Source organism: Mytilus edulis, chromosome 12 (assembly GCF_963676685.1).
Source record: "Mytilus edulis chromosome 12, xbMytEdul2.2, whole genome shotgun sequence".
Lineage (NCBI taxonomy): Eukaryota > Metazoa > Mollusca > Bivalvia > Mytilida > Mytilidae > Mytilus > Mytilus edulis.
The window spans coordinates 10,023,527-10,046,125 of NC_092355.1; the positions used below are offsets into that span (position 1 = coordinate 10,023,527).

Consider the following 22,599-nt stretch of genomic DNA (forward strand, 5'->3'; position numbering starts at 1 on the left):
CCCTGCTGCAAAATGTTAAACATATGAAACATATCTATAATTTGCATTTTGTGGAGAATAATATTCATTTCCGTACAACTGTACTCCTTTCCTCACACACAAATAGTTCCCAAGCACACTCATTTGATGTATTTCACCTATGAATTATGCTGTTCCACAATGGGCATTTCAGGATTTAAAGGACTATTGGTAATTTACTGTTTGTACCCCAAAATAAAAATAAGTGTCACAGCATTGGTTGAATTGCTATTGGTTTGGGACGATTTGAACCAATCAATCCATTTGATGTACACTTTTGAGGATATATTACCCAAAATGCTTCCAAACTGAAAAGGTGAACTATGAACTTTAAATGTCAGTACTATATTGATATAGAATCATTGACAGGAGGACTGAGTAGAGGTGTCAAGAGGATTAAGATCACACCTATGTTTCCCTTTCAAATCACATACAAATTTACCACAAATTAGACCTAAACCTACAAAAAATTTCTTTTCCAAATGGAGAACATTAAATGCCCTTTTAATATTTATTTTAAACTACAACTAGAACTTAAAATAAAATTATTGGTTCACATAAAACACAAAGGAAAAATCTCTTATTTTCAGGATTCATAATTTTTTGGAAAATAAACTTACTAATCAGAGTTGATGACTCATCAAAGGTGTTAGGTAATGGTTCACCAAACACAGCTCCTCGTAACTTTTCTATTGGTAAAGCTTTGTTCATTAATCCTCCAAATTTACCATTACTTCTAACTCTGTCACCATCTCTTGTTAGTATGGTGGGACAATGGCAAAACTTTACTAACTAAAATACAATAAAATATCATCAGCAATGAGCGATTCTTCTCACTCTGTTGCCATCTCTTGTTAGTATGGTAGGATAATGACAAAACTCAACTAAAATACAACAAAATATAATCAGCCATCAATTATTCCATCACTATTCATAATGGCTAGATAATGATAAAACTTACTTAAGGGGGCTCGCGGGTCTAAATCATTTTTTTGTATTTAATATAGGGTTTTGCTATATTTTTCTATAAATGAACTTTACCTCATACTTAATAGAAAAATGAAATGAAAAAATGGGGTTGCCATCCATTTACGCTCACAATCTGCCTTTGAAAGAAGCATACATTTTAGTAAAAGTGCTTATTTTCTGTTGAACTGATAGGAGAAAAAGAGGTAATATCGAAATAAAAAAAGAACTAAATTACAGAAACTGCTAAAATTTTACAATTATTTAGTTTAAGTACAGCTTATTCGAAAACGACAATAAAAAATATAGGTCACCGATGAGTTAAAAAAGATATTTCAATTTTAATGCCAAACAAGAGGCTCTCAAGAGCCTGAATCGCTCACCTGAATTTTTTTGGTTTAATCTCTCATCAATGATTATTTTGGCTTTTCAATTTATTTAAATGTTCTTTGAATCGTCCCATTTTCTTCAAAAGCAAAAAAAAATCATTTTCTCCTATGTTCTATTTTAGCCATAGGAGCTATGTTTCTTGACATACAAGGAAATGAAATATAAAATTTATACTAGATACTCTGAAACTCTGAAACTCATTTAGCCTAAGTTTGGCTGAAATTGATACAGCAGTTTCATAAGAGAAGATTTTTTAAAGTAAGTCAACATGGTGAACAAATTGTGAAAAAAGTCTTCAAAGGGCAATAACTCCTAAAGAGGTCAATTGACAATTTTGGTCAAATTGACTTATTTGTAGATCTTACTTTGCTGATCATATTTGCTGTTTACAGATTATCTTTATCTATAATAATATTCAAGATAATGACCAAAAACTGCAAAATTTCCTTAAAATTACCAATTAAGTGGCAGCAACCCAACAATTGGATGTTTGATTCATCTGAAAATTTCAGGGCTGATAGATATTGACCTAATGAACATTTTTACTCCATGTCAGATTTGCTCTTAATGCTTTCGTTTTTGAGATATAAGCCAAAAACTGCATTTGACCCCTATGTTCTATTTTAAGTAACGGCGGCCATGTTTTTTGACGGATCAAAAATCAAAGCACACACTTTGTGCAGGATAATCTAAGGAACAACCATGCTAAGTTTTAACCAAATCCATTCAGTAGTTTCAGAGGAGAAGATTTTTTAAAGTTAGCAAATATGATGAACAAATTGTGAAAAATTGTCATTAAAGGACAATAACCCCTTAAGGGGTCAATTGACAATTTTGGTCAAATTAACTTATTTGTAGATCTTACTTTGCTGATCTTTTTTGCTGTTTACAGTTTATCTTTATCTATAATAATATTCAAGATAATGACCAAAAACTGCAAAATTTCCTTAAAATTACCAATTAAGTGGCAGCAACCCAACAATGGTTTGTTTGATTCATCTGAAAATTTCAGGGCTGATAGATCTTGACCTAATGAACATTTTTACTCCTGTCAGATTTGCTCTAAATGCTTTCGGTTTTTGAGATATAAGCCAAAAACTGCATTTGACCCCTATGTTCTATTTTAAGTAACGGCGGCCATGTTTTTTGACGGATCAAAAATCAAAGCACACACTTTGTGCAGGATAATCTAAGGAACAATCATGCTAAGTTTTAACCAAATCCATTCAGTAGTTTCAGAGGAGAAGATTTTTTAAAGTTAGCAAATATGATGAACAAATTGTGAAAAATTGTCATTAAAGGACAATAACCCCTTAAGGGATCAATTGACAATTTTGGTCATATTAACTTATTTGTAGATCTTACTTTGCTGATCTTTTTTGCTGTTTACAGTTTATCTTTATCTATAATAATATTCAAGATAATGACCAAAAACTGCAAAATTTCCTTAAAATTACCAATTAAGTGGCAGCAACCCAACAATGGTTTGTTTGATTCATCTGAAAATTTCAGGGCTGATAGATCTTGACCTAATGAACATTTTTACCCCATGTCAGATTTGCTCTAAATGCTTTCGTTTTTGAGATATAAGCCAAAAACTGCATTTGACCCCTATGTTCTATTTTAAGTAACGGCGGCCATGTTTTTTGACGGATCAAAAATCGAAGCGCACATTTTGTGCAGGATATACTAAAGAACAATCATGTTAAGTTTCATTCAAATCCATTCAGTAGTTTCAGAGGAGAAGATGTTTGAAAAATTGTTAACGACGACAGACGACGACGACGGACGCCAAGTGATGAGAAAAGGCCAGGTGAGCTAAAAATGGCATTTTTGCACTAAAGGGAGATAATTTGGAGCTTTTCAATGATGTTTACATTTTAAAAATCACCTGGGGCAAACACGAATTGATTTTTTTGAATGATTTTTGTACCATATGATAAAGTAACAACCACTAGAGGTAATTAATAAAATTTGTAATGAAAAATAAATGTTTAATTTTTTTCTGAAAATCTTATACCCGCGAGCCTCCTTAAATACAACCAAATGTCATCATCTCAAAATGTTAGAACAGTCAAAAGTATTTATCCATTGAAACACAAGAAAATTCTTCATACTGAAAACCTATCAAACTTGAATTTGCTTAAGGTGTCAGACCACCAATTACTCCCTCCAATTTAGAACGTATGTAAAAGTAGTCCTACTTTGACACAAAATAGTGCTTTTGATGTCATTGTTTACTTAAAACTAACCAACAAATTTGCAGAAATGAAACTTTTGGTGAAAGGGAAATATATTCAGACCATTTTGAGCCAAAATTCACTTGTCTATGAGTTTGCATTAAAAATTCAGGATTAATGCGCTACATAGTACACTAATTTAAGATTTCCAGAAAACCGGGAGTTATTTTGGTAGTACCTGTCTTTTCAAAATCAGAAATTTGTTACAAGACTTTAAACATTGGTTGAAAATTGGCATGTAGGAAGGTGATACATGTACAATTCAGGATATACCTGGTTTCCTTGAAGTTAAACTTAAGGTAAAATATTTAGAAAGATGTGAAAATTGCAAAATTTGGTTGAACAGATAGGGATTTTTAATTGGTGGTCTGACACCTTAAATTGGAAATTTAAAATATGGAAACATGTCTTAACTAGTATGAAAATTATGCTTACTACCAATAGCATAATCTTACTCTGTGAAAACAGTTGGAAACCTGTCTAAACTTGACATTCCCGTGAAATGTTGATCAGGGTCAGAGGACAGAGGTCATAGACCACACATTGAGGGTTTTTCTCATAGTTGAAGCCGTACCGGTACCTATAATTGCTAAAATCCACTTCATTTGGACTTTGATGGATAGTTGTCTCATTGCAATCATACCCAAGTCCTTATTTTCATATTATCTTCAATCATAGTGTCTCATTGCAATCATACCCAAGTCCTTATTTTCATATTATCTTCAATCAACACTTTAAAAGTTGTGAGTTCGAACCCACAGTATAGCTCAAATAGTTGTGCTTTAATGAGGCGTTAAAACACCAAAAATAAAAACAAAATTATCTACATAAATACTGCAGGATAAAAATTGTATTAAACAGACATATACAAAATATAAAGGAGTAGGTTCAGTAAGACCCCCTTTTGGCCCCAAAATATAGCAGTTTTACAAAATTGTTAAAATGTAAACCTTTAGTTATTTATTGGACAGTAGAATGCTTCTGCTACATAGATATGAGCTGATTTTGACGCTACAATGCACATATATCCGGTACTAGCACCATTAAGTCATGCTAAATTACTGAAATCCTAATAATTCTGATATTTTATTTAAATTTTAGACGGTTTTCGTGTAAAACGAAAGTGGCCGCATTCGTGTTCATCCTTAATATTGAAATGTAAGTTGTATTTTATGATAATACATAACATATATAAAGGTTGAGGATGAACACGGATGCGGCCATTTTCATTTTTACCAAAAACCATCTGAAAAGTGACATTTTTCGGCATATTAGGTAGATTTTTCATATTTGAGCTTGAAACGGATCGTTTTTAATGACTAAATCTGTTAAAATCTTTCACATAAACTAATTAATTCAAATAAAATAGACACTTAAGTGTTTAAAAAGTGGTCAAAATCTTTCGTCAGATGAACCTGAAATTTGAGGCCAAAATCGGTCCTTACCGGACCTACACCTTTAAACTTAAGATGATTTACTATACCTCTTGCCTGTATGTGTTTGCACTATCTATATTGTCTAAAATTAATGTATCTCCTAACAGCATACCAAATACTGTAAATATACAATATAGCAATATGGTACATTCATGGTTAACACATAATAAATGGTAAAATTACAAATTTCTATTGACAGTCCCATATATCCCATTGTCTACACAAGAAAATGCCGGTAACAAGTCAAAAATATGACATTTTTTTTTATCCATTCGTTTGATATCTTTGAGCTTTAGATTTTTCCATTTGATTATGGACGTTTCATTTTGAAATTTCCTTTTAGTTTGTTATTTTTGTCATTTTGTATTTTCTATATCCTTTCAGCACTCTTCTTTCTTTCTAAAAGTTAGACATAAAATAATGCAAATGGACAACAGATGTGTAGATCTCCATGCCAAAGTAATAGGATTAATACTTAAATCTACGTTACTTTGTAATATGCCCAATTACCATAACATATTTAAAAAAAATAAAAGAGCAAATACAACTTTTTAAAAAGCTCTATATTTGATTTTACTTTAATTTTCAAGAGAATTCAAAAGGTAAACAACCTGCTGACCACAAGTTGTTTGAAAACTACTAATGTTGCATGACAAATTTAACAGATTTTGAAGTCTATACGTGTAAGGGGCATAAAACTCTGTGTTAAATGAGGAAGCTATAATATTAAGTTGAAAATCCCCCTAGTACTTTCATTTTGTTTTGTAAGTTCATACCATACATATTTGTTTTTCGTTCATTTTTTGTACATAAATTATGCTGTTAGTTTGAATTGTTTTACTTTGTCATTTCAGGGTCTTTTATAGTGGACTATGTGGTATGGGCTTTGCTCATTGTTGATGGCGGTATGGTGACCTATAGTTGTTAATTTCTGTGTCATTTTTGTCTCTTGTAGAGAGTTGTTTCATTGGCAATCATACCACATCTTCTTTTTTTTATACATAAGAAAATGACAAATAAACAACAACTGTAGTTCACCAACACCTTAACTTCTATATTAATTAGATGTCAGAAGATGTGGTATGGGTGCCAATGATTTTTCTCTCTATTCAAGTCACAATTTGTAAAAGTAAACCATTAAATGTCAAAGTAGTCTTTAACACACTTTGGCTCACAACAAACAACATTATTTCCTTTTAATTAAAGACTTGGCAAGTAAAAAATTTCATTCCATAATAAAGAAATTGCATAAATTGATAATAATAAATTATAGTGAATGTATCAGTTGAACGTCATTTCTACATAAATGACAATATTTTAGCTTACCTATTTTACAAGACTCTGCTTCTTTAGGGAAATTTAAGAGATCTCTGGCATACATAGGGTTACCAGGAGGACGCCAATTTCTTTTGTGTTTTATATGTGGTAATGGTCTATAAAACAACAAAGTTGTAGAGGTTCAAATTATTCTATTCCACAGAAATGGGCCAATATGTGCAGTTCAATACTTTTAGGTTTTAAGGTGGTACCTAACACTACAGGGAGATAACTCTGTAAAGTCAGCTCAACATTTTAATTATGTTGTAAAAGGAATATTAAGCTTCTCAATGATCAAAATTGGTGTTTGTCAAACTGCTATATAACCAGTGTAATTTTTCTGACAAAACGGTTGGTTCAAAAGTTTTAAAATTTTTATATTTTTGTTAAAGGGTCAAAGTAAATTATTTGACAAAATTTAATGAAAATTAAACTAGCCAAATTAATTTTAGTGAAAGTGTTGGGTACAACCTTAAACAGTATGAATAAACATTTTGAAACTTAAATCCCAAGTTAAGAGCCTATAATTCAGTGCTTTATATTTGTTGCTGATTATCATATCTATTTCTTGTCATTGTTTCGTACCATCATTTTTTTTTTTACATTTGTCATGTCAGGACTTTATATGGCTTGCTAGGGGATTGCTTATTGTTTAAGAGGGGCAAAAGATACCAGAGTGACATTCAAACTCATAGATGGAAAAAAAACTACTTGTTGACTTACAACTTCTAACTTCTATGTCATTTGGTTGAAAAGTATCTCTTTAGTAGTCATACCATATTTTTCACCTGATGATCATTAATTATACGGAAGTGTAAGTATTCAGAAAACAGGAGAATTAATATGAAAACATATCACAATGTACATGTGATGTACAGATGCTCACATGAAGCTTAAACAAAATTTGCCGTTATGTGTGAGATTATATATGTATTGACAGGTAAATTAAAAACTCAGGTGCACATTATTTAACTAATATATATATAATACTATTGAATTGCACCCAATTTTTCAAAAATTATTGATGTGTAAAAATTTTCCATATTTTGTATTTTGAATTTTCAGTTCAACACGTTAATATAGAAAGTGAAATATTTACTTATTCCAATCTGGTAGTGTTTTTCTATAAATAGAATCCAGGGGAAGCACCTGTTGTTTCCCATCTGTTCTTCTGTATAATTCCTTTGCCTGAAATAAATTTAAAATCAAACATTTTAATCATTAATAATTACAACATATAACACTTAAGTATCATATGTTGAATGTTTCAGTTTTACTATAAAACATATGTATAAGTACATTTTAAAAAAGAATATCATTTATCTTTATTGAAATCTTTAGAAATGCACCGATATTGAATTATTGTCACCTACTTCAATTATCCAATAGTTTTTCCATATGTAATAATCATAACATGAAGCCCTTTAAATAGAACTTAGGTGAACATATGCCAAGAAAATGCAGTGATGAAAGAAAAGCGATAGAAGTTAGACAGTGTTGATTCTAAAAGAAACATTTAATACACCAAACTATTTAAATAGTTTGAAGAAAGATGCCTTTCATCAACGGTCCATCACAAGGTCTATATGTAAGAAGGCATGTTCAGAAGTTGTTGTATGTTGATGTGGTTCAAAAGTGTTCCTCAATTCTTGTTTTTAATATAGATTAGACCATTGGTTTTCCAATTTGAATGGTTTTACACTAGTCATTTTTTGGGGCCCTTTATAGCTTGCTGTTTGGTATGAGCCAAGGCTCCTTGTTGAAGACTGTATTTTGACCCATAATGGTTTACTTTTACAAATTGTGACTTGAATGGAGAGTTGTCTCATTGGCACTCATACATTTTCATATATCTTTAATTATAGATTCAACAATTTTTCCATAAAAACTTGTATGTTGCAATGCATTTCAACTGGCTAAATCACTTGAAAAATTTAAATAAAATCCATAAATGCATTGTTATTCAATCAAGTGTTTGTGTAGGTGACAACTGAATGTATCATTACCTTATCTGTTGTGAAAGTAACCACACAATCCATATCTGAAGACATGTGCCACGACATCACACGAGCTATATCTGTGTCAGCTACCAAAGCCAGATGTCCAATCTACAAATATATACAATAATAAACATGAGAACACAGGAGCTATATCTGTGACAGCTACCAAAGCCAGATGTCCAATCTACAAATATATACAATAATAAACATGAGAAGACAGGAGCTATATCTGTGACAGCTACCAAAGCCAGATGTCCAATCTACAAATATATACAATAATAAACATGAGAACACAGGAGCTATATCTGTGACAGCTACCAATATACATATGAATACACAAGCTTGATCTGTGTCAGCAACCAATGCTAGATGTTCTATCTACAAAATATACATATGAATACACAAGCTATTTCTGTGTCGGCTACACATGCAAGTGACTAATTCTATAACCTTGCCTTTACTATCTGAAAAATCAAATTACAACCAGGTGCTCCACAGGGCGCAGCTTTATACGACCGCAGAGGTCGAACTCTGAACAGTTAGGGCAAGTATGGACAAAACATTCAAGCGTGATACAGCTCTGAATTTGGATTGTGATCAAATTTTTGACATTACATGGGTTTTTTTTACACAAAACAAATGTCAAGATTTTACAAATCAATTAAAGATTTCTTCTTCAAACTTTTTAAATCTAAAATTAAATAGTTGACACAGCATAGGTTTCTGACACAGAATGAATGTGGTCTAATGAACTTAAAAGTTTTTTTTTGCCTTTGAGCAATTCACTATGCTGTTGAATATTAATCCTCTCAAAAAAATGTTTGAAGAAATTTTCTTTTTATTTATGAAATCTGAAATGAGAAAAATTTAACCCCCCCCCCCCCCTTTTTTCACATCCCCGTTTCCCTTTTTCCAAAACTGATATCAATTCAAATTTCTAATGGAGTTTGCAACAATAACTACTCTTTTAAATACATCATAAAATATTAAAATGTAAAATAAAGTGCTTGTTATCACTGAATGGTAAAGATTGGTTGGTAGTAAAAGTGAATATACATTGTTTATTGTATAAAACAATAAAAAAAACTTCATCAGCAATATTTTATATTGGCAAATTTCCAATGAAGTTATTTACATAAAGTTATTGGCAAATAAAAATAGAAAATGACATCATAGTCATGTCTGGCAAATGTCCAACATACATTATCTAAAAACATTTTAGATAAGATAAGGAAAAAAAGCTTCATCAGCAACATTTTATATTGGCAAATTTCCAATGAAGTTATTTACATAAAGTTATTTGCAAATAAAAATAGAAAATGACATCATAGTCATGTCTGGCAAATTTCCAACATATATTATCAACTACTATTCTATACAAAGAATGATAACTCCAATTGAAAAAATAATTGCTATTGCACAATGTTGTGCAATTAGATATTTCTTGCTATTGTGCAATACTGTACAATTGAAAATTTCTTGCTATTGCACAATACTTGATATGGAATCCTGATTTGGACCAACTTGAAAACTGGGCCCATAATCAAAAATCAAAGTACATATTTAGATAAACCATATCAAATAAGCCCAAGAATTTAATTTTTGTTAAAATCAAACTTAGTTTAATTTTGGACCCTTTGGACCTTAATGTAGACCAATTTGAAAACTGGACCAAAAATTAAGAATCTACATACACAGTTAGATTTGGCATATCAAAGAACCCATTTATTCAATTTTTGATGAAATCAAACAAAGTTTAATTTTGGACCCCCATTTGGACCAAATTGAAAACTAGGCCAATAATAAAAAATCTAAGTGCATTTTTAAATTCAGCATATCAAAGAACCCCAAGGATTCAATTTTTGTTAAAATCAAACTAAGTTTTATTTTGGACGCTTTGGACCTTTATGTAGACCAATTTGAAAACGGGACCAAAAATTAAGAATCTACATACATAGTTAGATTCGGCATATCAAAGAACCCCAATTATTCAATTTTGATGAAATCACACAAAGTTCAATTTTGGACCCTTTGGCCCCTAATTCATAAACTGTTGTGACCTCAACTCCCAAAATCAAACCCAACCTTCCTTTTATGGTCATAAACCTTGTGTTAAAATTTCATTGATTTCTATTGACTTATACTAAAGTTATTGTGCGAAAACCAAGAATAATGCTTATTTGGGCCCTTTTTTGGCCCTTAATTCCTAAACTGTTGGAACCAAAACTCCCAAAATCAATCCCAACCTTCCTTTTGTGGTCATAAACCTTGTGTCAAAATTTCATAGATTTCTATTCACTTAAACTAAAGTTATAGTGCGAAAACAGAAAAATGCTTATTTGGGCCCTTTTTGGCCCCTAATTCCTAAAATGTTGGGACCAAAACTCCCAAAATCAATCCCAACATTCCTTTTGTGGTCATAAACCTTGTGTTAAAATTTCATTGATTTCTATTCACTTTTACTAAAGTTAGAGTGCGAAAAACTAAAAGTATTCGGACGACGACGCAGACGACGACGCAGACGACGACGCCAACGTGATAGCAATATACGACCAAAAAATTAAAATTTTTGCGGTCGTATAAAAATTATTGAACTCCCAGGAAAACTCAAAACGGAAAGTCCCTAATCAAATGGCACAATTAAAAGCTCTAAACAAATGGATAACAACTGCCATATTCCTGACTTGGTACAAGCATAAAGAAGTAGAAAATGATGGATTAAACCTGGTTTTATAGCTAGCTAAACCTCTGACTTGTATAAGTCACATAAAATCCGAGAGTTTGTGGTTTCTGTTGTCAGAGCTAGAACCATATAATTTTTATAACATCAGCTTTCCTTAAAATTGCAGTTCTAGTGGAGCTGAATCCACGCTGATTTTATTAGCTCACCTTTTGTGATTTGTGGTTCTTGTGGATCCTCAACCATATGAATAATAAGCTCACCTTTCCTAGAACTTGTGGTTCCTGTGGAGCTGTAACAAGTGAACATATCCTCCTTGGAGCTGTCATTATATTTTCTCTTTGCCTAGTTCTCTCAGAAATTAATCGATCTACACTATCAACCTATAAAATATGTAACACTTCAAATTCTGACAAACTGTTTAGCAATGAAGGTCATCAGCAATCATTTTATTCTAAAAAGTAGGTTTCTTTTTTGAAAGACTATTAGACAAATTAAGGAATATTTGTTTTTATAATTTTTTTTAATTATATACATTTATAAAAACTGAAAATTTCAAAACAATCTATTAAAGGACTGTTTATCGTAATGTCAGTTTGATAACGTGAAAGGTTTTTAAGCCTTACAATACTTAGGGGTGTTCAGAAGTTCAAATTAGTGCATATATGTGGTTGTGTGGATCATAGGACTTTTCATTTTTAAATTACAAAAGTCATGGACCTACATACCCATTGGTAGCCTTATGCTGTTTTCTGCTATGTGGTTGCGTTGTTGCCTCTTTGACACATTCCCCTTTTTCATGCTAAATTTTATTTACACTGATAGTAATGCTTGATAAACGACCATTAATTCCTTATTGAGGACCCTTTACTTTAAATATTAAATGGTCCTTGACCTTTCATTGTTTGAAGCAAATTTGAACCTGTAGGGATTGTGGTAAACTTACTATTATTTTCAAGAATAAATGTACAATATAAAACTCACACTTTGTAACTGTACAAGGGGTATTTTCTGTCGTCGTAAATCTTCCTTTATTCTGTTCTCCTCTAACTGTGCCTCATGTACAGAACCTAACAAATAAAGAGACAGAAAATTATCTATAGTCAGATATTTTGTTGATTTTCTATGAAGTCATCCCTCCCTCCTTTATCAGACCAACTTTCCTTTGCATTTACATGCAAAATTTCCTCCTTTATGGTAAATTCCTTTGTTAAGCCAGTGGCCATATTAAGATGTTTAAATTATAAAAATTCTCACTAAATACCGCCTAACAAATAGAAAATATGTGAGCGAGTACATTTCAAATATGGCAAGACATTTCAGTAAATTTTACACAAAAGAATGTTTCAATTTGAATAAGGCTCTGTTTGGATGTTTATCTTCATCATTCTTAACTTTATTTTTACAATCTTAAAACTATCAAATACACTACAACCCCTACTTTTGAGTTCCTTGATCAGCTGTTCAGTTGTTTCAAACAAAGATTTGTATGTTCTGATCACAGTTTGAAGTTCATCTCTGTGTTTGGATAAAGCTGCCATTTGTGACTGTTTCTTTGCATCTGAAAAACAAAGAATTCATTTTGATTTATGATAATGCTGCAATTTTCAACTGTTTCACTATATTTAATGAAAGATTTCAGCATGCAATCATCTTTATTTGATCGATTAAAATGAGATATGGGTGTGCATCAATCAAATAGCAACCCATAGACACAAACATAGTAACTTTGACCTTGAAGATAGACTTAGTGACCTCAAAATCAATACAGATTATTCTCTCATTATAAGTGACCAATTCAACTGATTTTTATAGTTTGTTCTTATGCTGTACTGTCCCAGGTTAAAGGAGGGTAAGCACCTTCAAACTAGTTTAATCCTGCTACATTCTATATATGCATGTCCAAAGTCAGGGGCCTATAATTGAGTGGTTGCTGTTTGTTGCTGTTTATCATATTTGTTTAAAGAACTAATTTAATGTGTGTTCTTGTTTTGTGCTGTATTACGACTGTCTTCGGTTATGCATTACTTTGAACATAAATCCAGCCATTAGTTGTCTTGTTTAAATAGACAACTTTCGAGTTCGATGCATTTCCGTCAAAAACTCTGGTTTTAGTGAACATCATTCGTGCGTTTAGGGGCATTGTCACTTCCATTCCAATGTTGAGCGAGTGGTTGGAAAATTATAATGCTATATTGCACGATTTATTCGGCAAACTAAATATTCAATAATTGACAATCAGCACTGCTGTCATTAGGGAATTGTGCTTAAGTACCTACGAAACTAATATTATTTCTAGTTTACCCTGCATAATGACGATCACTTAGACGCTTGATGAACGTTGATAGTGCAGGGATACAGGCGACCCCCTCTATCTGGTAAATGACGTCACAAAGGCGCGCCTAATTGAAGAGTTTTTTCCGGTGACGGATGAACTCGAAAGTGGTCTATTATTTTAAATGTGTCATTTCAGGGCCTCTTGCAGCTGACTGTGTCGTATTGTTTTTGCTCATTGTTAAAGGTCATAAGCTGACATATAGTTGTTATTGTTTGTGTCATTTGGTCTCTAGCTTCTCATTGCCAATCATACCACATCTTCTTATTTTCATATATATCAAAGTAATGTCCCAATCATATAATTAGCATTTGCTTCAGCATTTAAATTTCTTACTTCTGGACATCAGTTGTCTTAAATTTCTTCAAAACAGAAATAATACACATTGTAATTTGGACAGAGTGTGAAACAATGGTTTTCGTTAATGTAAGCACAAAATGGTTCACATGAGAGTCTTAAGCTTGGGAAGTAGAAAAAACATCTGGCCAAAGCTATCTTTTATTAATACTGCAAAAGAGGCCTAGGGTGAAACAACTAAGTCACACTATAACAGTTATAAATGAAAGGAAATATTTAGCATAAAGATAGATCAATAACTCAGCAGTGTATTCTTTTAACACTACATTCATTAATAATTCAATGTTTGTATTGTTTTAATCAGGTTAAGTTTATTGATCAAACAACTCCCTGCTGATTATACAAGTACAGGTAAACCAATTAAAGTCTTGAAAAGGTGTTTATTTTCATTTATTATTCAATAAAGATAGAAAAATACCATCTATATTGTTAATAAATCAACTTGTTTCTTTTGTAAAAAGAGATTAATTTTATATGTGAATGAAACACAGGATGGCTTACAAAGAGCAACATTACTCGCAGAAATTGGGATTTATAATCGTTAATGGACAAAGTTTCTTATACAGCTAAGAAAGTGCCTTCCACATGTTCTAACAACCTGTGAAATTATCACTGTAAAAGAAGGTAAGATTAAATACAGTGCTATGTGATAAGTAATTTTCACATTCAATATTTTCTTTATATTTCTTATTTATTATAATACTGTCGATTCATTTATTTTGGTTGTGTACCGATTTTCATGGATAAAGAACAGCTTGTATTTCAATGGATATTTGATTTTCTAGTTTTGTCAAAGTTAGCTCACATATATACGCCTTTAAACATTTTAAAATAGTTGTTTACTATACCATGATATCATGAAATATTGGTACTCCTCAAATAATACTGTATTGAATCTACAGTATATATTTTTTAAGTTTAATTTTTTTTTTGAATATTGTAAAGGCATTTATGCTTGATTTTTAATAAACTACATCTGGTGAATGGTGCAGAATTGTCTGCATTATATTTATTTTGTCATAATTAAGTCTTTTGTTGTTTTTAAGGAATATATTTCCCTTTTTGTTTGCAAAGATCTAATTCCTTGACTGATTTTGGCTAAACTTTTTGTTCTTTTTGGTTTATAAGCTCTTTATTCTTTTTAGATTTTCAAGTTTCAGCATCACTGAAGATTTATTTATTGTCAGAATGGAAAACTTGGTATCATTAATCATGTTAATGTTATTGCAGGGGAAAATAACTCTTGTAAAAGTTTTGTCAATAGAAAATATTTTACCTTGCAAATCAAATATAAATAATAATTAAAAGACAACAATTAATTCAAAATTCAAATTATAAATTTTTGGCCTTTAATAAATGTATGTATAGCCCTATGACACAGCTATTCTTTAACAATCCAAGTTTCATTTATATTACAGATTTTCTACCATAAGATGTCGGTTGGCAGCTCGGGATATGATTCATGGAGTAGGAGAAAGGGGAGACAATCCAATGAGAATCAGTTACGTTCTAAATCTAGATCAGCCACACGGTCTCAAACCAACCATCCAATTTACTCCGTGTTCAGGAATCCTCAGGGTTACACAGAATTAAATCTGACCAAGCAGCTTCTAACAGTCGTTCCACAGGAAATGTCTCAGTTCAATAGACTTGAAGTCCTGAATCTATCCCATAATGCATTAGATGACTTGCCAAGTTCCCTCGCACGGATTCGAACACTGAAGTTTCTCCTGGTAGCAAATAACCTGTTAACACATCTGCCTGAGACAATCACAAACCTGACACATCTGATAATGTTGGATCTAACACATAACAAATTAACAAGTCTTCCACAGAATCTGGGGTCATTACGAGTCTTACAAACTCTCAAACTTGGTCAAAATCAATTTGAAACTTTACCACATGACATTGGTCACATGACCATTTTAAAAGATCTTGATCTTCATAGTAACAATCTGTGTTATCTCCCCTTTACAATTCAAGGATTACGAAAGCTCAAATATTTAAATTTAGCAAATAATCGGTTCGATCAGGTGCCGATTCCAGTCTGTAAGCTGCGTTCACTCAAAGTTCTCAATTGCCGTGGAAACAATTTACAAAGCCTTGCACCTGATTTTGAAGCTCTTACAAATCTGAGGGAACTCAATTTATCCTACAACCGGTTTGAAAGTGTTCCAACAGCTATTTATAGTCTAAGTGAACTGAGATATCTGAATTTAGCAGGGAACCAGTTAAAACATGTTTCCCATCACCTGACCTGTTTACAAGGACTCCAGGTTTTACATATTCAGGGGAATAACATCACATCTTTTCCCGATGGATTTGTTCAGATGCAGTATCTAAATATAGCATCTAATCAACTTACAACTTTATCAGTGGTCAACAGTCGAAGACTGAAATATTTAAATCTGAAAAAGAACAATCTAGAAAGTATGCCACTGGGAGTTTACAATATTTCTAGACTGGAAACATTGAATCTGAATAGTAACAAAATCACCAGTGTTTCTAAGGATATTGTACAACTAAAGAAGCTGAAGTATTTAGATCTAGGTGACAATGTTTTATCCTGTTTTCCAACTATAATTGACAAGATGAAGAAGCTGGACTACTTCAATCTTCTTGGCAATAATATAAGTCATCAAGTCAAACTGAAGAACAAAGATGATCCTGAACATACTCATTTCCGTAAATCAAAAAGTGCTCACAAGCAAAAATTATCAAGTTCAAGATTACAAACAATTAACCACTTATCTATGATTGGTTCAACACCAAAACATTCCCAGAAATCAATGTTTTCTGAATCACATGACCTAGATGAACTGTTGCAGAATGGATTCTCGAGGAAGTTACTGGATAACAATTACGGATCAGTTATAATTCGAAGACAATCAAACGACTTTTCTGATGACTGTTCGTCCTTGACCTTACACAACCATTTTATCCGAGGTAATAAGAGTGATGCTGGACACAGTGCTGTTACCTCCAAGACAGAAGATGACCTGTTTTTAATATTAAACCAGTTAGAGACCTTCCTAAATCAAGATTTCAGAGATCCATCTAATCTCTCTCTGTCAGGCAGGTCAGCATGGTCAGTGATATATATAAAAGAAGATGTGGTATGATTGCCAATGAGACAACTCTCTACATGAGAACTGAATAACACAGAATTAAAACCTAATAGTCACCATACATCCTTCCACAATGAGTAAAACCCATACACCACTGTCAAGCTTGCTTTATGGGAATTAGAGAATCACTCTCTGTCATATCATGTTTAAAGGAGAAGGTTCACAAGGGTTAAAATTGGCCCTGATTTTTTTATGTTTTTTAAATTGGGTCAAAATATTCAAAATTTCATATAGAAATACTTGTGATAATACTATTAAGACAATATTATTTATTCTGGCACTTTCCTTTACAAATTATCGAGCTATGACCCCTTAAATAAACACAATTTGTAATAAAAGGTCAATTTTGGTACTTTTCCCCCATAATTCTAATTGTTTTTGGCATAATTTACTTTGGCCGCCATCTCCGATCCAAAAAGTTTTTATATTAATGAAATCTATATCAAAATTGGAATCTTTTGGTTACAACACATTTTGGATCGTAGGTGGCGGCCAAAGTGTTTCTAAAGCTTTTAGGTCTGAAAAATGCACAAAATCATCATATTTTGACAAAATGTCCAAAATGGGCTTACTTTGGAGAATATTATGTACTCTTATGAAAAGAACTGATATATTTAGCATTTAGACTTTTGAAATAGACCCATTTACAAACCAATTTGAGACCTTTTTGGTGATTTATGATAAAGTTGATATTTTAGGCCATTTTGTGCCATAAGTGAACCTTGTCCTTTGAGATAGCAAAATAGATAGATGCAATATTTTGAACTTTTCAGAAAAGCTCTGTTTTAAGGTATATTTATAAGAGAGGGCAGAAAAAATGATTAAATACAACCTTAAATAATAAAAGTCTATACCTGAGGCTAAGAACCTGCTATCTGATAATTACAGGACAGTTACTAGCAATATATGGGACCCAAATGAGAACAGAGCCAGTCAGAGTGTAATGGGTATTTTCCTCTCATGAACTGAGAGTTTATCTGTCACTGAGGCCCACAACACTAACATGTTACTACCTTTTTAATACAGGACAGTAACTAGCTGTATCTGGGACCCTAATGAAAACAGAACCAGTCACAGTGTATTAATTATGGGCATTATTTCCTCACGAACTGAGAGTTAATATGTCATTGAGACCCACCAACTTACATGATACTTATGTACCTTTTTCTTACAGGACAGTAACTAGCAGTATCTGGGACTTTAATGAGAACAGAACAAGCCAAAATGTTATGGGAATTGTTCTCTCAAGAACTGAGAGTTTCTCTGTCACTGAGGCTGGTGGCAACTTTATATCAGCAGTTGAACCTAATATGTCCATATCTATACCTCAAAAGTCAATAAGTGGAACATTACATGCTAGTCTTAAGGTATGTCATATATTAAAATTGAGAATGGAAATGGGGAATGTGTCAAAGAGACAACAACCTGACCATAGAGCAGACAACAGCCGAAGGCCACCAATGGGTCTTCAATGCAGCGAGAATCTCCTGCACCAGTGTCGTTCTTCAGCTGGCCCCTAAATAAATATATATACTAGTTCAGTGATAATGGACGCCATACTATACTCATTAGTCTAAAGGTTCATCCCTATATTAATACATGATAGTCTAAATGTAAATTCCTACAAATTTTAAAAGCATTGTTTAAGTGGTTCAAATTTCATGGAATCAACTTTTTCTAATATGGAAAATACCAAAACTACTGAATCGGAAAAGTGAAAATCAACAATTTTTAACTTGACCTCCATTTTGTCATCAGTAACAACATATGATAATTTGAATACCATTTGTAGAAGGAATCATACATTTTTAAATGGAAACAACATAAAGTGCACTTTTCCAATATATCTAGGACCATCTTCTAACCGGGTAAAGTGAAAATCATCAATAGCTTCATCTTGTCATTAGTATCAACATTTTAAAATTTGAAATGGAAGTCTAGTTGTTCACAAGTAATTGCACAAAAACGTTAGGCCAACCTGTTTGTCCGCCTTGCTTCATTAATTTAATAACATGATTTTTCCTTTTGAAAACACAGTTTATAAGGGACGACATAAAATAATCAATGAAGGATAAAAATCAAAGAGCAGAATGCTCTGAGGGATACGATTGCCATAGTTTTCATTGACACATGTATAGCAGTCCTGCCAACTTTTCATTAACCAAATGCGTGAGATTTGGCCAAAATTGAAAAGATCAAAGAGGGAAAAAAATAGATCCAAGGATACTGCCGCAAAAAATCATGAACATGCGTGAGTCTCACGCATTTTTGGCAGCCCTGGTACAGCTGGATAGTATTATTTTCAAAACTAATTCAATTGCACATGCAAAATGTAATAATCTGAATAGTCACTCAACTTTAAAAATAGCCAATCCCGGATACAAGTGTATGAGCAATGTACTTATTGTGGTATTTTTGTACTATCAATTCCATGTTACTTTCCACAGCAGTCACTGAGAGTGGGAGAAGGTATTTCACTTCGTATCTTATCACTGTTAATTCTAGGAGAAACCCCATTTCTAACTCTTTAAATATTAATTTCCTTTGGGTCAGTGGGCATGACTCCTTTCCGTACACACTCCTCTGTTTAAATTGAGATCGTTCTGAATATAATACGAAGTTTATCGACATCTAACGAGTTAATTTTTCTTGACGAGTCGTATTGACTATTGTATTTCGATTGACGGAAAATACTTCCGGAAGGGAGACAACTCGAAACGATAATATGGAAGACTCCATTTCGGCTGAAGGGGTGTTAGGTAAACTATGGACTACATTTATTTTAATTTAAATGATGCATATGATTTAAAATTATGCAACAACAATAACCCTCAATAGCAGACAGACATAGAAAGAATCCCATGAGTTTCAGATTAATCAATGAAGCGGGGAATCCAGAGCAACCAGTCAATCTGATACCCCTTCAAATCAAGAAAACTATACGCATGCGCATTAATATATAAACAAACCCGCAACTTGCGATTTGGAACAAGAACGTTTATTAAATGATATGATGAATGGTTCTCCATTTCTTTATCGGAGAGTACAGTATCAAATATTAGTTTCATAATGGTAAAATCTGGAAAAACTCCACTTCAGTTCTTATATGATTGACCGAAATAGAATTATCGGAATTCAGAGAACTCTCGCATTTATCAAAACTGGGGAATTCCCTCTGACGTGTTTCTAAATTTATAAAAACACTAAATATAAATACTGCTTAATTCTGATTTTCCGTGTTGTTAAAAACACGCATATAGGTCAAGGGAAATATCAAACATGAAGATTATGAGAAGAACATTACAGGAAAGTTGTTTATGTTCAATCCTTTTGCCTGTTTTTACCTTTTAAACCAATACAATCATAAGAATCTGAGATGTTGCTGAATGTTTAGAATAAAACGGTTGACGTGAGGGAATGCAGCCCTGAGTCAGCAGTAAAAGTCTACAGATTGCTTGAAAGCAATCGTATCCCAAAAACTTAATTCAAATTGTTTGGGGGTGGGGAGGTCAAAATTGCTGCAAGTTTTGTTTAAATTACATCGATTTTATATATATCTTTACTGGTCAACCAATTTTTCCCAAATTAAGTTAAAAAGGGGGGAGGGGGATCAGTAAAAAAACTTTCATCCCTAAAACAAATAATAGCATGTCTATTTGACATTTAAAACATAACTATTTTTCAGATAATCAAGGTGGAGAAGGAGATGTTGAGTAACCTTCGTGAAGACAATACAATCATTGCTAACCTCTTGTCTGTTGGACCTATTGTCTTCCTCAAGGCTAACAAAGATACAGACTTCAACCATCTAGTAACCATGACAATACCTTCACCCAAACAAACATCACATGGACATTTAATTCTACTGACAATCAGGGAAGATAACTCCTGCATACCCACATCAAGTGGTCACCGACAGAGACATGGATATATCACCCTGAATGCTTGGCAACTAACAGGGTAAATATTAGACAAATAACAGTATATCCAATTATTTTCTAGTCTGGTTTTGTTCAAAGTTTGGCCATTAGAAGCAGTCTAATCTTAAATGTATTTATTTTTCGTATTTCATGGCCTTGTACATAGCTCTTACTTCTGTATAAGTTTTGTTCCTAGTTTGGCCCTTAGACTGAACTGTTAAATCTCCCCTTTGTTTATTATTAATGTTTCATAGCCTTGTACAAGGATTTTATTTCTTATCAGGATTTGTTCAAAGTTTGGCCATTAGAAGCAAGTCTAATCTTCGATGTGTCCATTATTCCCATTTCATTGCCTACTACAAAGGCTCTTATTTCTTGTCTGATTTTGTTCAAAGTTTTGCCCTTAGACATGTTAGATGCAAGTCTAATCTTCAATGTGTCCATTTTTCATCTCTTTTCAGAAAAGTAGCTGTGATAACCCAGGCAAAATGTAAATACAAAGCGTGCAAATCTATGGAGATGTTACTGAAAGTCATAGAACAATCTGTATAGTCACTTGTAATTTTTAAAACTCAATTTAACAGAAGAATATGTATAGTCAATTACAATTTATATGAAATTAACTGTAAAATCTGTATAGTTAAGCGTGATTTAACTAAAATTAACTGCAAGATCTGTACACAAAATTGTGATGTAACTGAATTTGATAGAAGAATCTGTATACTGTATAGTCAAACTCAATTTAACAAACAATTCTGTATAAAAGTCAATTGTTATTTATCTGAACTGATGAAAAAAATCTGTATAATCAACTGTTATTAAACTTAATTTAACAAACAAATCTGTATAAAAGTCAATTGCTATTTTTAAAACATGATTAAAGGGAAGAATCTGTTTAGTCAATTGCTATTTAACATGATTAAAGGGAAGAATCTGTACAGTCAATTGCTATTTAACAAGATTAAAGCAGGCTTATGACATCATATTGTTTGGGTGAATAAGTCAAGTACATTAAAATGTTTGAAATTTTTTTTTTTTCAAACAAGTTTCATTTTCAATATAAGAGAAAATAAGTTTAACACCTCACGAGAGTTAGATACTGAGTAGGATATCAACACTTGTTATTAAAAGCTATAAAGGCTCATTTATTATCATGTTGAAATTAAATACCTAAAACTGATATCAAGCCATATCAATTTCTCACTTGTTATGAAATACTTGGTTGGACTTACCATTATAAAACAGAAATGTAATGTTATATGGTGGTATTGCATGGTTGGACTTACCATTATAAAACAGAAATGTAATGTTATATGGTGGTATTGCATGGTTGGACTTACCATTATAAAACAGAAATGTAATGTTATATGGTGGTATTGCATGGTTCTTGGGTAGTTTGTCACAAACCAGTTGACATTTCAGTGTATATTCAGCACCATCTCTGCCTGATGAATTCTCCTGTAGCATTACATTCTACAATTCAGAAAAAAGTGTTCATACTCCTCTTTTTCAAATGTTCAATGGAATAAATATCTTCATTTCTCACAATACAATAAGATTTTCACAAAATGGTTTGGATAATTCTGAAACCTTTCGATTTGTAAATTTTAAAAAAAGTGAACCAGAATAGAAAGTAGCCTTTACACACCTTGAATCTGCCTTATGTTTGTTAATGAAGTACAGAACAATGTTATTAAAAGGAGACCAAATCACTTACCGATATTCTGAAACAAGGCACTCCAAAGAGTGCCACATGAAGAGCAGAATCTGCTTATCCTTCCGGAGCACATGAGATCACCTCCAGTTTTTGGT

The 22,599-nt window shown here is 32.3% G+C and overlaps 2 protein-coding genes across 2 annotated transcripts in view; one reads left to right on the forward strand and one right to left on the reverse strand.

The window, feature by feature from the left end:
* The window catches only part of LOC139499674 (structural maintenance of chromosomes flexible hinge domain-containing protein 1-like), a 75,975-nt gene that overhangs the window by 2,008 nt on the left and 51,368 nt on the right, over window positions 1-22,599 (reverse strand). The window contains exons 39-47 of the mRNA XM_071288432.1: window positions 22,128-22,260; window positions 12,489-12,608; window positions 12,032-12,117; window positions 11,311-11,430; window positions 8,374-8,475; window positions 7,467-7,555; window positions 6,377-6,483; window positions 5,098-5,168; window positions 639-810 (exon numbers count right to left, since the gene is read on the reverse strand). Coding sequence (XP_071144533.1) covers window positions 639-810; window positions 5,098-5,168; window positions 6,377-6,483; window positions 7,467-7,555; window positions 8,374-8,475; window positions 11,311-11,430; window positions 12,032-12,117; window positions 12,489-12,608; window positions 22,128-22,260 — 1,000 coding nt within the window. The remainder of the gene's footprint in view (window positions 1-638; window positions 811-5,097; window positions 5,169-6,376; window positions 6,484-7,466; window positions 7,556-8,373; window positions 8,476-11,310; window positions 11,431-12,031; window positions 12,118-12,488; window positions 12,609-22,127; window positions 22,261-22,599) is intronic.
* LOC139499234 (leucine-rich repeat protein soc-2 homolog) lies at window positions 15,142-21,552 on the forward strand. The gene is made up of 4 exons (XM_071287908.1): window positions 15,142-16,827; window positions 18,042-18,234; window positions 20,553-20,827; window positions 21,249-21,552. The coding sequence occupies exons 1-4, from the start codon at window positions 15,173-15,175 to the stop codon at window positions 21,337-21,339; spliced, it is 2,214 nt and encodes a 737-aa protein (XP_071144009.1). The 5' UTR covers window positions 15,142-15,172; the 3' UTR covers window positions 21,340-21,552.

Coding starts and splice junctions, on each gene's coding strand:
- LOC139499234 (XM_071287908.1), top strand. CDS start 15,173: ATGTCGGTTGGCAGCTCGGGATATGATTCATGGAGTAGGAGAAAGGGG. Junction 16,828..18,041: donor CTGTCAGGCAGGTCAGCATG/GTCAGTGATATA, acceptor TTTTTCTTACAG/GACAGTAACTAGCAGTATCT. Junction 18,235..20,552: donor CATTACATGCTAGTCTTAAG/GTATGTCATATA, acceptor ACTATTTTTCAG/ATAATCAAGGTGGAGAAGGA.